General features: G+C 47.2%; 2 protein-coding genes across 2 annotated transcripts in view; both read right to left on the reverse strand.

Moving 5' to 3' along the window:
- LOC142087719 (thymosin beta-15A homolog) overlaps positions 1-15,154 on the reverse strand; it is a 463,475-nt gene that overhangs the window by 408,359 nt on the left and 39,962 nt on the right. The gene's annotated exons all lie outside the window — the stretch shown is intronic.
- Positions 1-15,154, reverse strand: part of GABRA3 (gamma-aminobutyric acid type A receptor subunit alpha3) — an 80,343-nt gene that overhangs the window by 25,111 nt on the left and 40,078 nt on the right. The window contains 2 exon segments of the mRNA XM_075162252.1: positions 9,421-9,641; positions 13,525-13,592. Coding sequence (XP_075018353.1) covers positions 9,421-9,641; positions 13,525-13,592 — 289 coding nt within the window.

Here is a 15,154-nt window from a genome sequence, read left to right on the forward strand (position 1 = left end):
CCATGCTGGAAAGCAGAGGGAAAGGGCTGCCAGGGAACATGGCCTGTTCTTCCTGGTGGTCTGGAAGGAGCCAAGGGCTGGCAGATTGTTCAGTCAGAAAGCCACAGCGCTGCTGGGCTTGCTGAACAAAGTCAGTCAGAGCCATGAAGTCGCAGGTACTGCACCAGGGTACAACATACCCTTGTGCATGTGGGGCACCTCATCCCACCTCCCCCAGCTCTTCCCTTGCTGGTGGCACTGCAGAGGATGCTGTGGGCAGACGCAGAACTGCGTGTCCTGGGGCTGTTTGGGGGGGTGCAGGACAACTTCTGCACTTTACGCATCCACCAAATCCCAGTAGGATACCTCATCAGGAAGTGGTTTTGTGAGGGAGGCACAACCATAAAAGCAGTGTGCTGCAGAACATGGGGCCAGGCATAAAAGGATCCATTATAAAAAGCTCTAAAAAAAGTAACTTTAAGCTCATATTCCTTCCTGAAGTACTGCACAGCCTGCAGCCTTGGGGGGGGAGCCAGGACAGACAGCTTCCCAGGAGATGATCTTCTCTGAAGGAACCATGTGTAGAAAAAAGGATCCACTTCTGATGGCTTGGCAAAATAACAAATAAACTATGACAGGAGCAACATGTGGATGCAAAGGACAAGTGCACAGACCTAAGGCTGAAGGTGGCTTGTGGAAAACTCAGGTCAAGAAGCACAGTGGAAAGCTTCTATTGAGATATTTTCCTTCAGCTGGAAAAATGTTCAGGTAAGTTATTCTTCACAGAAAATACTGAGGCTTAGTCAAATGCAAAACAAACCCTGAAAAAAATAGAGTTCAGATTTTGTTTGCTAAAAGCAAAGAAGAAGAAAAAAAAAGAAATAAAAGAAAAATAAAAGTTATTTCTTTCAGATGGACAAACCTTAAATGATTCTACAAAAAAAAAAAAAAAGACGACTCTTTTTTAAACTTGGCATAAAAAAATTTGGTGGACAAAACCAAGAACTTCACAAATCGCTCTAAGAACCCCTGTGGGGGAAACAAAGGAGAACCACCATGGCTTGGAGGTGGCAGGGGATCTCTGAGGCTGCAGCGATGGTGGCTGCAGGCGGCAGATGGTGCTGTGACAGGCGACACCAGTGCAAGTGAGGGACGGAGCAGCAGCAAATTCCTGCACAGCTGCTCTGTGTCGGCTGGGAGAGCAGCCCAGGCTGCACTGGAAACTCTCCGCTGGCTGTGAATTTTGCTCTGCCATGTGGGGAAACGAACCTCGTGATTTCAGACCCATGTCCAGCCTCATCTGCTCCTTTCAGAGGGTATAGGAAACCTGGTGTCCCCCTGAGAGACAGGCAGAGGTATTAAATCAAGAAATGGAGGAGCAGAGCTGGAAGCTGCCGTAACTTCGATGGAGCAAGGTTGGGTGGCCAAAACCCTCCTGCATGACCTGGAGTCCCTGCAGCACCCACAGTAGGGGTTTAAATCCCAGTAAACCCAGCCTTTGGGAATGTCTGGGAGGTGAGGCACATGACCCCTTTGCAGTGGTCACTGGGGTGACAGTGCCGCAGAGCAGATTGCACCATGTGGAAGTCTACACCTTATTCTTCTATGAGCTGGCAAAGGAAAGTGGTGAATTTCCTACAGACATTCTGAACCCAGCGTTTCACAGTGTTTCAGTGGTACCTCCCTGCTCCTTCATGCGACAGCAGCACATTTCTGCTGTTTTTCAGTGCCAGGTACCACTGTCCTGTCTCCACTGGGCACATCCGCCCCACTGTGCCCCAGGAGCTACCCCACAGGGGAAAAAACCTACAAAAGCAACTCCCACAATCAGGACGGGTTCAGTCCCGATAAACAGGTCTTAGCTATTCAGCATCCGCAGGACATGGTCTCCGTACGCCCCATGGGGACTACTTGCACTGAAGCCCTGAGGGGCTGGCTGTTAAGTCACCATTCACTATTGGATCCCAAGGGCTCACAGCCCAACCATGGCTGGTGCAACGCTCCATACTCTGGCCAGGTTAATCACAGCGGGTTTATTGAGTCTATGCAGGCTGACTCCACCTCCAGTACAGGAGGCCAGGGGATACTTACAGAGAAGTACGAAACCTGAATTCACCTCTGGGTGAATTCAGAGCAAACCACACCTTGCTGTCGTCTCCCAGCAGCCGGTGGCTTACGGCTTCCATGATTCAGAGGCTGTATCCAGGCAATTGCGTGCACCAGAGACCAAGGACCTTTTCTACTCTGAGTCTGCCAATCCTTTCTGAATCCATGTACACGGATAGTGACCACTTTGTCCTGTAGTAATCATTCTACTGACAAAGAGGTGATGACGACTGTCCTGCTTGCACTATGTCTGGCCCCAGCTTGGCTTCCTCAGCCAATCCAAGAACCACTGTGTGGCCAACGTAACTTCCTTAGAAACAAATCGCTCTTTCTGGCTTGCTGATTTCTTCACCTCTGGACTGAATGTACCTGTTTTACATGAGAGAGAAGAAGACCTGATCTTTAGGACTTCAACCAAGACTCATTGAAGTAAATGGAAAGACTGACAGTGATTTTGACAAGCCTACAAGCACATCGTTGGAATGATTTTCCTCTGGACATTCGAAGGCCACAACGAACAAATTGCCCATTTGCTCTGATGCCTCTCTTTTGTAATCTGGATGAAGATTAGGATTTCAAGAAGCAGGTATGAAAACATGGCAGCAAGGTGTGGACTCGACAGCCTTGCTCATCCTGTTCTGTTTCTTTTGTGATGCTTTCTTCTGTCAGCTCGAAATTCACTTGGGGAGCTTCATGGTTGGCAAGCTTGTCAAACGTCCTCACGGATCTTACCATTCCATTCTTTCTGTGTCCTTTCCGACTGCAATGGACTTTTTGCTTCTAATATTTGTCACTGTCACTTGTGTAAAGGAAATGTTGATGCATTGCCCCATCTCCCTCAGCAGGCCACACAAGACTTTTCCTTTTTACCTTCCTATTCCTTCATTGGCTTCACTAATTACTTTATTATTTCAAAAGGCTTTCAGCTGGGTGTTTCCAAAGTCAGGTTTTCCAAAGGACCTCTCCTCTGATCGGTGCTTTCCTTCTGATATATCATGAACTCCCCCAAAAGCCAGAAAGGCCTTTTTCATACACTATACTCTTTGCAAGTCTTGGCTGTGATCAACAGCCACTACGAATAAGGCTGAACGACTCAAAGGACCACAGATTGTGGGTCCGGTGGTTGAGTGTCATTTAAAGCAGCCAGAAAAGCCTCAGAGGGGGCCAGGATGGCAGCAGAGACCAGCTCGGCACAAGTTGGCCTTGGCCATACTCTCCTGCCCTCTCCAGGCCGTGGCCAACAAGAGCAAGTGTTGTCAAGGGAAGGAGACAACCTTATACGGATGCTGGATGACTCCATAGGTGTGTGGGAATGCAGCAGTCACATTTTAAATCTACAGTGTGTTTTATTAGCTGAGCCAGTAAACATCACAATAAATCCATCAACAATCCACTGAAAAAGCAACCTAATCTGCCACTTCTCCACCTACAACTGAAGGAGCTTTTAAGTCTCCTGAAATTAAATAAAAAAGAAAATGCCATATCATTCCAGTGAGATGAGTCTGGTTCAGCAACTTCAGCCAGTCAGAAGTCAGCACGTTCACAGATAACACGCGAAGGGGGAAGCGATATAAGCATTCCCCCTCCCGGGTGTTCTCCCTTGCCTGAAACCTCTTCGCTTTGCCCCCACACATGTCGGGGTGTGCTGGCTCCCTGAGATGCTTTCCCCACGACCAGAGTGCATGTATTGCAGCTCGCTCCTGCTCATCCCTCTGCCCCCCGCATCCCTCAGCCATCTTTCGTCCCCCTCCTGCAGCCTCTTTTGCACACACTCATCTTTCAGAGCGCTAATTAGCAGAGGTATTTAGGTGAGCTGTGGAATCAATCACCGCTCAGGAGAGTGCCCACATTCCCCTTCCGCTCCCCCCGCCACTGGCCTTCCCCGCCACCTCCTGTTGCTGGCAAAAGCACCATATGCTTTGCCTAATGAAACATCAAAATGTCAAACTAAGAGGAATGTATCTCACTTCCCAGACAATTACCAATGCCTCTGCAGAATTTGGGTAAAAGAGCCTGTTGCAGAAATTCTCATCTTTGCCCCTTACCCTGTGCAAGGGAGCTTATGGCCAGCTAGCCACAGAGGTTTGCTTCATCGCTCTGATGACCTGTTCAGGTCCAGACATCTGAGCCCTGAAATGTCATTATAAAGCCTAAACAGTATGTGAAAAATAACCAAGCTGCCAGCAATCACATAATCGAGCTGTTGTATCCTTTGGCTCATCTGTCCCAGGCGCTAGCAATAACTTATGCAGAACTGTCTTGAAATCAAACCCCAAACTCCTCATGTTTTCTCTTCGCTTTGCCAGCACAATGGCACCAAAAGTGGAACATCCAGGAGAGAAACCATGTTTTTCTCTTTAAAGTCATGGGAACTCCTTTGAACTGCTCGACACAATGGCAAGAAGCGTGAATCAGGCTAAACATACCTCTCCCAGGGCTGAGGTACAACAAACCACTTCAGCTTCGTTCTCATGGTTACCAGGAGCTTAGCGAAGCCTTTGATGTGTCATTAGAGCCCCTGTCGTTACCTGCGTCGTGCTGCAGGATGAACGAGAGTCTCAGTCCAATTTCTGGGATGCAAATGTAATAATCCCTTGGTGTATGTGTGGTACAAAAACATGACAGCACCCTGCACAGCAGAACTGACTTTGTTTATGCCAGGGATATTGCTTGAGTTTTGTCCTGATTTCTCCTCTAGGAGATTCATTAAGTCAGGCCGAATAGTGTTTACGGTTTAGCCTGTGTGAGAATCTAGGTTAGGTTTAATTGCTGGGGTTTGAGCTTGAAAGCCAAATTGCTTCTAGGATCCTTGTGCTGGATCCAAAAGCACTGAATTCACTTTGCATCCTCCCCCAGCCCCTGGAGATTTCAGCCCATGATGGCAGAAATGCAGCGAAATAAGTTGATCTCTGAAGATTTCTCCCTCCTGGGACAGCTTCCTTACAAAAGTCTGCCTGCACAAAACGAAGCCTGGAAAATAGATCATTTCTGCCTTTGAATCCACTCTGAAATCTGTAAGGGAGGGAAAAGCAGGCTGTGCAAATCTCATCTCGTCTATCTGTCTGCTTGTGTGTTTAGCAGTCTAGCTTTGGTCTGCTCTTGTCCATTTATGCTGTTGTCTAGGATCAGCCCTGATGTGGGATGCAGCCAAATAGCTGCCAGTCCATACTACCCAGAGGAGCTGGTGCTGGGATGTCCCAGCTGCTGCCCTTGCAGAAGGGAGAATGATGGTTGCACCTCCATCATGTGGAAGGGTTCTGCAAGCTCCAGCCTAGAGCTCTCACAAGTTGCCCCGGGGTTAAAAAAAACCAGGCAGCAAAGACAACTCAAAGCCTTTGCTGGGAGAGACACTGTGAAGCTCTGTGATTTCAAAAAGCAGCCTGGGAAGCTCAAACACCTGAGCCTGCCACAGTAGGTACAGGACTTGTTATCTGGGGTTCAACAGCCCCAGTAGGACTGCACGTTCCTGGGTGCCTTTGTACTCAGCTTTCCCTCCTGTTCTGCCTCTGCCTCACCCAGGGGTTCACCAATCCTCCTTCCCAAGTGCTCGTGCACTGCCACTAAGGACTTCATGTTGTCTTTAGCAAGACAGGTTCTTGAGGCAAAGTCTTTGAGCATGCAGCTGAATACGTCAGCCTATCAGTTAAAAAAAATACTTTAAGTGCATAATTTGAGCACATATTGTCTGGGAACCACTCTGACAATAACCACAAAGCCTCAACATGCCACTCTGACAATCCCTGTGAAGAGCAGGAGAGCTCTTTAAAGCCTGGATTCACAAAGTTGAATCCCATTGGCACAGCATTAAGCTTTCACTATTTTCATATGCTTCAAGGCCAGGAAGAACCAGAACATTATCTATATGCCCCACACAATTTGAGCAAGAGAGTACATCCAGCGATTGCTGCAGCAGCTGAGTTTTTGTCTGTACCTCATGTAAATCCACACACAATTCCCAGTTTGCTGTACCACCAGAGTTTGGGCCACCAGAGCTTTGGGGCCCAAACTGGGCTTTTGTGGACTGCTTGGATCTTGTAGGAGCTCCACAAACAAGACTGCAGAGGCAGGGCTACATAAAAAAACTGTGTTCCCCGTGCTCTCTAAGGCAGCCGGAGTAGCAGGGAAGAGGCAGAGGGATCAGTAATCCTGTCCCTTCCTCAGCAGCCAGAAGGAGGGGAATAGAGAAATGCAATTTTGTGCTGCGGCCGCAAAGGCCATCTTGTCAGCCAGGTGCCAAGGCCTGAGTCAGTGATCAGATGTTTGCACCGTGACGTTGCACCGATCTGCGAGGAGGCTGTGCCATGACTAAAGGACATCTCTGGATGCTCAGCTACAGCTGGTGTGCGACTCCTTGAAGCTCAGGCCAGTGATAAAGAGGCTCTCTCCAGGAGCTATAAATATTGTCACACAGGTGTAATTTTGCTGGATGCATGTGTCAGAGTTGCTGTTCCACCAGAGCAACTTCATCTATAAATGTAAGCCTTGACTAAGAGAAGTTGGCTTTCACAGCAGGATAAATAGCACGAGACATGCCTCTAATTGCACATCAGCAGAGCTGATGCCTCAAGGGTATTGGCTGGTACAAGGTAAAGGAGTAAGATATGTCTCAGGAGTCAAACTGCATGGCAATGTACCAGTCTAGACTGAGCCTGCAAGGGATCACCTGGGCAGTCGTGCCAGTCCAGGGGAAATCTGGTGGAGGTCCAAGCTCGCTCCCTAGTCAGCAGAACAGAGCGTGCCTTTTTGGGATTTGCGCTTTGCTGGGTGTCAGCTATGTGGGGCTGAGATCGACTTCGTGGTCCTGCTCCTTCCTTTGAGAAGGACACACGTATGCCCCTGGGCATGGGGGAGAACAGCAAATGTGCCACTTGGACGTAAAACATGAGTCTCCTTCCAGCCCTTTCCTGGGCGGAGGTTTCAAAGCACTTAACAAGGGACGGTGATACCATCATCATCATTTTACAGGGGAATTGAGGTGTGAGTCGCAGAGCCAGGTAGGACTTGGTCTCTGAGCCTCAGCCTGATGCACAGTCCTGGACCACGCAGTCTGTGCCCTTGCATCTTCCTTTCTGAGCCCCCACTCAAAAGGCCCTGTGTGGCCCTGAGCAGACATTTCCTTCAGCAGCAGGGAAAAGGGCAACCATCAGATGCACCAGGACAGACATCCCATCCTGGACGTGTTGAACTGCAAACCCAGAGGAGCCCTGCTTTGCCCCTGACACGCTGTCTTGTGCAGTGGGCAGTGCTTTCCAGACGGCCATCTGGCCAGCTCTAACCACAGCTCCAGCATCAGGCTGGTCCAATACTGCCTGGAGCCCCACCAGGATAGCTTCACACACATCTGCACGGCAGCGATCTGTGCTGGGTAAGGAAAAGATCTCCATGCACTACAGTTCCTGGTATTGTGCAACATAACATGTGACAAAAGGCCTGATATCCAACCTTTGGGTATCTCTGAGTCGGCTCTTCACCTCTTACAAAGCCTTAGAGGTACATTTAAGGGGGACAGGAGCAGATGCAAAGGAAGGTCCAGACTCTCCTTCATCCCCCGCTTCTTTGGGAGACAGCTAAACTGAAGGATGTGTTAAATTTATTTAAAAAAATCCCATGACTCCATTTTCTTCAAGAAGCTCATTCTCAAGAGCCTCGTGATGCTGCCATCCTGGCACATGCCCAGCCCTAAACGGAAAAGTAAATCCAATACTTTCTCAGTCACACAAAACTCGCTGAAGCTAATGGCTGTTTGCTGAATAAAGAAGAAGTGAAATGATATAAAAGCCCTGAAATTGAGTCCTTTTTTTGCTCTCTTATGCCAGTAGCTCCTACAATACTTTACAGTAAGACAATGATACAATCAGGGGGAGTGTTAGTCATCCACATGCAGGTCAGAGAGCCGGGAGCAGAACCGAGCCCTTAAGTCAAGTTGGGCTTCTCTCTTCATTTATCCCATCTGCCTCAGTAACGTGAGATCACTGATGTGTGGAGACCTAAACCCCCAGGGCACTGGCAGGATTAGCTCATATTTGAGAACTGCTGCACAAAAGCAGAGCATTGTTTGTCAATGATGTAGGCTGTAAAACTTGCTGACACTATGTAGATTGATAGCCAGCTTAACTATGAAAAGATGAAATTCTGTCTGGTCCTCAAAAAACAGAGGTGAAATGCAGCACCTCAGCACACAATCCACAATGAAGCCTGTTATTAGGATCGGCTTGAAGATGGAGGCAGAGAAAATAATTTTTGAAAACAAAGATTTACACCTTTCCAAAACCAACTCAATACCTTTCTTGTGCATCTCTGAGGAGCCTGTTGTTTCATTTATAAGCCCATTTACCTCGGAAGGCAAATTAATACATCACCCCAGGTGGCAAACATTATTTACATGGGTGAATAGCTTACAAGCATACAGGAATATCTGAATAGTTCCAGAACGAATGTACCATTAACCCAAAGGTGTTTCTCTTCATGCTCTCCACCTGTTGCGGCTTAGTGATAACTGTATGTACCGGGGCTGTTCCTGAGAAATCCAGAGAAGATGACTGCCCAAGCATGGTTCCCCAACAGCGACTCGTGTTTTAGAAGGAAGACCCCAGCTGAGTTGGAGCTCACAGTGGGGTTGCACAGACTGTATCACTGCCTGGGGTCTCATGCTGCAGGGCTACCTCACGTTTGGGGCTCCCAGCGAGAGCTCAGCTGGGGACAACATGGGCTGGGTTAAACTGAGAACTTCCAATGGCCTCTCCAAACCCGGCACCTCCAAAGCACAGCTTTTAATAAGCTGGTGATTTTTTTTTCCTAATGACATGCATTGATTACACAGATTTGGATTTTTGATTCCATGAAGTAGGAAAAAACCCCCATTGTTCTCACAAGCAAGCTTAGGCTCATTAGGTGTTTCAAACAGCTCCAGTGTAATGTGCTGAACAAATTTAGACCTGTTCTCAAGCTGCTGGAGAATAACAAATTCTCTCATCCTAATGTTCCCCTACCAATACTGGAAACCTGACTTCATATCCCACTAGTGGTTAGGAACAAAAATAAGTCGAGTGGCGCACCAACTCCACAAACTATAGATCCCAACACTTCTACCTCATCACATAAAAGAAAAAAATCAACATGATTGATGAGAAAAAAGCTATCTGTAAAAATGTGCTTAAGTTGAGGATCAGTGATGCTACATAGGATAGTAGGGAAAGCAGCAGGGTAAGACTCAAGTGTGCTACCAGAGTCAGTGGAAGTCTGCACAAACCCTGCTGTAATGTACCCTGAGGTCCCATCCTTGTCTGCATGTGTATAGGGACCTGGAAGGCCCTGGCCCAAGAGGCACAAACTTACCTCATGGTGTACAGGAGAGTGCCATTGTCCACCAGGCGCAGCAGCTTATTGGGTGTTGTCATGTTATGGGCGACAGATTTCTTCCCGTTGTGGAAGAAGGTATCAGGAGTCCAGATCTTACTGGCCAGCAGGTTGTTCAGGGGAAGTATTTTCATGGGACCATCAAACTTCAGCCTTTCATCTCTCCAGGATTGCCGGAAAAAGACATCAATAGTGTATTCCTTTGTGGAGAAAGGAAAGAAAAGTAAGTCTTGTTTTACTCAGCTCTTCATTGCAAACAAGCCACTTCAAGAAATGGTAAATATCCTCGGTCATTGAGCATACTGTGTTTTGGCACACCTTGGTTGTCATGAAGCGTGATGCAACAAGAAGTAGGGATTAACGGCAGTGGAGAAATCTGTGGAGGATAGAGGGCATTTACCATATTTTGTATAATGACTTACATATGATGCCAAAATTTGCGTTTCTGACCACTACAGACAAACTGCTATACAGCCTACACTGGCCAGTGGCCAGTCCTGGGGTAGCCCTGCTGCACCACCACCTTCATCCAGATGTTTCAGGGAAGGGAACCATTGTGTGCAGCTACACGGGAATTTAAAAAGGCAAAAATAAAGTTCCTAGAGATGGAATTTGGCCAGTATACTGGTAATTATACCCCTGCTCATAAAAAAGTAAAGAAATAAAACTTCATGACATTGACTTAATGTTATTTTGTTCCCCAGGCCACCTCTCGAAAAGCATTGAATCAAGGACCTCACAAACTTGCATTACAAGATCCTGTGACTTTCTTTTCTTTTTCTTCTTTTTCCTTTTTCCTATTTTCCCCCTTTTTTCTTGTCTGTCTTTTTTTTTTTTCTTTTTTTTTTTTTCTTTTTTCCTCTTTCAGCTAGTGTAGAAACCCATTTCCTAGGCCGAATTCCAGTCAGGGCAACTAGAATTAATCTCTTTGAAACCCTGCAGCCACGACCAGCTCCTCACTTGGTGTATGCAGCCTCAGAAACCACTTGACCAAGGAGCAAAGGTGCTATGGCTCCACGGCCACCGCAAGGCAAAATTAAATCAATCTGCACGGTGTCTGGCATAAGGGACTGCTGTTCCCTGTGACCTGAGCCACCCCGTGTCCTCTGAAGGGTCCACGTCACTTGAGGGAAAGTCTTCAGCCAGTCAGCATGAGCTGCACTACCGCTCACCTCTACAACACACACCTCCTCTTGCTAATGAAGGATCTCATTAGCTCATGAGGCTTTCAGAGAGAGACAGGGGCTTCGGAAAATCTGTCTGTCCCAGCTGTTCTGCCATTGCAGATTCATAGTCTTTATTTATGAGTTCCTGGAGGCTGCAGGACCAACTAAATTTTGAGTGATTTTTTTCCTGCAGCTCTTCTCAGCATTTAAAAGCTGCTGTGCATCAGTTTCCTATAGGTCATAGAAATTCCTACAGGTTTTGCAGCAGATGGCAACTGAATGAAAGCATCTCGGTAAAGAAATTCAACCCTGCTCCCTGGCCACAGAGCCACTCCTGCTCAAATGTGAAGTTTCTGGAGCCTGGCTGGGGGAAGGAAAGAGAAGATCCTATGTTCCCACAGGCTCTGTCCTACACAAGATATTCTGACCCTTCATAGAAATGATCTTCACTTTGTGGTTTTAAGCTCAGTAAAGGGATAAAACCAAAGGAATGAGCCTGTGTGCAGTCCCAGGAGGTAGGTTTAGGAAAAGTCCTTATCAGGAGAAGAGCTACCTTATTCAGAAGAACTGCCTGTTCCTATTAAAAAAACAAAGAAGCAAAACTTTTATAACAACTTTCCGGACCCTGTTTTTCTTCTTTTATGCTAAGTAATCATTCCCAAAGAAAAGAGAAATCATGTTCAGATTCTTTCCCTTTTCTACATTTCTTTCCATGATAGCATCATTCCCAAGTCACCCCTTCCAAGGAGCACACTTAGTTCTACGTTATGCTCTTCACTGCCTTACAGAAGTGACCGAAAACAACAAGACTGAGTCTGTCTCCAGAGTCCATCCACCAAAGCATAAAACTCCCTTAAAGTGTTTTTTTTTTTTTTTTTGAATTTCCTGGGGACTGAGGCAAAGCTGCAAGAACTCACTACTGAAGATTCAGGCATATGTCAGGTCCTATCAGGCTCTACTTTCCAAACCAAACTGAAAGAGAGATTAGAAGTCCCTTGGAGCATCTCAGGGAAAAAGTCTACACGTCCTCCTCCACACTTTATAACCAGCTGCGCTCCTCTGCTCTCCACAGCAGCTTTACCTGCCTCTCCTCCATCATCATAATTACAGTCTCTGTCTGCATCAAGATGCGCAGGAGCAGCTTTCCATCGCAATGAGTAATGGCTGTGGGAGGGACGGGAGCGAGATCACCAGGCAGATGTGAGCAGGGAAGGAGGGACTTCCCCACTCCCGAGATGAAAGGAACCACCGCAGAAGAGCAGGCTCTCCCCACGCTTCCGGAGGAGACGGGGTTTCTCTCTCTCACGTTTCTGAGTGCATTTAGCACCAGAACGGCACGCTAAAACACATTCGCTATGCATTTGTAAAATACATGGAACTAAAGCATGCGAAGGGGAAATAATTTATTATTCTTTAACTGTCTTCCTAATTTTAAATTCATTTTGTCAAATCACATTGCAGAGAATACCTTCCTCTTTTCAATACCTCATATTTCTTCTTCACAGTTCATTATACATGCTCCCTTAATCAAATATGCTCCACCTTGGAAGTAATTATGAGATACTCCCCAAGGGCTAAGATTGCTGAATATATTATGGGTCTCCGCTGCGGTAGAAAAGCAAGCGAGATAGAGAGAGAACTCAGATGAGATTAATACTCTTGGCCACGCTGACATCAAGATAACTTCTAACCCTGGAGGGAGTGGTCTTTCCAAAGCAACATGGGGTTGCGTGATGGGGCTAGCACCTCAATGAAACACAGAGATTTTATTCTCCTGCAACTCCTCTGCTTGCTAGCACAGGACTGTCAGCGGGGCAGCTGAAGAGATGTTCATGGCCATGTGAGCACAGAAAATGAAACCCTCCCAGCTCTGGAGGGGCCGTGAGAGTCGCAGGACATTGCTCCTGCCTGACCCAGCTGGTGAGAGCAATGCCTGCTCCCTCTCCCGAAGTGTGCTCCCTCCAAGGGCAGGACTGCCCACCGCTGGCCTGGGCTATGCCAGCACCAGGTCACCTCAGGGACTGGTTGCACAGGAGGGTCTCAGTCCTAAACGCATGACTGTCCTCATGTGGCCCTTTGAAATGTTGAGCAACCATCAACAGCCAACTCTTCTCTGTGTGACTGGGCGCGTGTGGAATACGAGCTGCAAGAAATGCTGTTGAGAAAGCTCACTATTAATTACGCTCCACAGTCCTGTTTTAATTAGAAGACAAACTGTTGTGGGAATACAAGCCTAAATTCAGACCTCAGGCCTTTTCATTAATAATTTTCCCTGAACATGTCAAAATATGGCAATCAGCTCATTCTTTTTCTTTTTTCTCTTTTGCCTCCCTTCTGGTTCAAGCACTAAGGACAGTTTGATGGTGAACCGTTCTCTTCTGGCACCGCCACCAAAACAGGCCAGATTCTGGCACCCTCCCCTCTTCCCAGGGAGCACCCTCCTTCCTCCACGCACTGTCAGGTCAAGGAAAGCTGGCTACAATGAAGGTGTTTGTCAAAACATGTAATAGGTGTAGCATGCTATGTATAGGTCTTGGTCCTGTGGGCAGACCTTCCGATTTCATTAGGTTACACTTGCAGAAAAGAAAAAGACCCTAAAGCCTGCAGCGTGCGTGAGCGGTGCAAAGGCATCGACCCTCCAAGGTTGCATTTGCCATTATCAATTGGTTTCTAAAAGCCCAAATGCACCTGAGAAACAATCCCTGTCTACCACCCACACTGAGCTCCCCCTGGCCTTCGAGAAGATGATGACGCACATTCTTGCGCGGGCGGGCAGCTGGGATGCTTGCTCGTGTTCTTGTCGTTTATGAAAATCCTGCTTTTGCCCAGATAGTCCACGGATGAGGGTGGGACACATCCGCTGCGGCTGCAGGAGAAGCCATCCCTCCCCGTGAGGTGACCAGCCAGCGGCACCTACCATATCTGTGTCCGAGACAGGGCCGAAACTTGTCACGTAAATGTCTGTCTTGACTTCAGTTACGCTGTCTGGGGACAAAAAAGGGGAAAAAAAGCCATTAGAGAACTGAATTTGCTTGTACAGGGAAGGGTTTGGGTTTTATTACGCGGTGGTTTTTCCTGCTGGGTGCCTCCCTGGCGAGCCCTCAGCAAGCCGGCATCGTGCTCTCTGCTGTGCCCTGAACAATGGCCGATTTTATCACTCGTAATTGGGCAAATTCATCTCTGATGTAGCTCTGCTGCTTTCCACGCTTACACCGAGGATGAATATGTCCTGCACAGCCAGACAATGCGTATTTACAAAATGTATGCGGCTCCACGATACATAACATGGTACAGATGCACATGTTTTCAATACAGAGGTAAGCCCTGGTGCTTTGAAACCACTTTTACCTGAAATCCTTTTGTGTCTCCCAGCCTGATAAACAACCTAGCAATGTTCCACCAGTTTTAGGAAACCCTGGGTTTGTTACAGCTTCAGGCTTATCTGTATATAAAAAGAATCAATATTCTGATTGCCTTTTACTGCCATCGTGTTTGCTGTTCTCCTAAGTGCCTTGCTCCTGGCGAGCGGCTGCTCTTGCAAAGCTGCTGCTCGCCTGCATCCCACGCTTCCCTGCATCCCAGGCTGTGCCGCCCTGCCGAACAGCAGCCTCACTGCCCCAGCAAAACCACAGAGCCCCTGTTCTTGCCCTGAGCGCTAAAACCCAGGGGCAATCTTAATCACATGCCTTCAGGTAAAGATAAACTGAAGTGCTTTGCAGAACACAGTCACCAGCAGGTATTATTCATGCCAAACAGCACATAGAGCTCTCATTCTTGACTTCATTACTATTTCAGCGTGTTTCCTAATTGAAATCTCCACTGCTGTCCCATTTTGCAGGGAAATCAAGGCATGGTGATTTGCCAGATTCATGGTCCCACGCTCTGCCCGCTGGGCTGTACCAAAAAAATGATGGATGAGATGCCTTGAGTTTAGCACTACGTTACCATAAATCCTCACCACTTTAGGGATAGATCATGCCATTGTGCTCCTTTTGTATGGCATTAGCTGGCTCAGAGCTGCTTTCCCAATGAAAGAACCAATTTAGAGCCCCAAAGAAGAGTTCATGTTTTATGTGTAGTACCCCATTTTGGCCACCACAGCAGCTTTGCAAGTAGCCTGGATGGCCCACTGCTCAATTCAGTTATGGAAATCCTTCTGTCCCCTGACGGTTATTTTGCAGTACTATGAAGCTTAGTTTTGTGCTTCAAAGTTTTGTATCAAAAAATAAGATAATGCATTCTGGCAGGGTTTTCTCCTTAATGGCTAAAATATACGTATACATGTCTTTAGTTATTATGACTGGAAAGCTTCTGACGCAGCCTGTGGCTGATATTATGTGCTATATAAGTAACCCTTGATCTCATCTTCATGCGATAAAAAGAAGGTTAAAGAGAAATATGTATGCAGTACACTTTCTGAAACACCCAGAAGCCAACAAGACATCATCCTGAACAAAATGAGTTACATCTGTAAGACTTAAACACTCGGGGTATTTTCTCTGTCTCCCTCCAAACAAGTCCCCAAATGAGATACACAGCAGAGAAGA

The sequence above is a fragment of the Calonectris borealis genome, chromosome 13 (assembly GCF_964195595.1).
Source record: "Calonectris borealis chromosome 13, bCalBor7.hap1.2, whole genome shotgun sequence".
Lineage (NCBI taxonomy): Eukaryota > Metazoa > Chordata > Aves > Procellariiformes > Procellariidae > Calonectris > Calonectris borealis.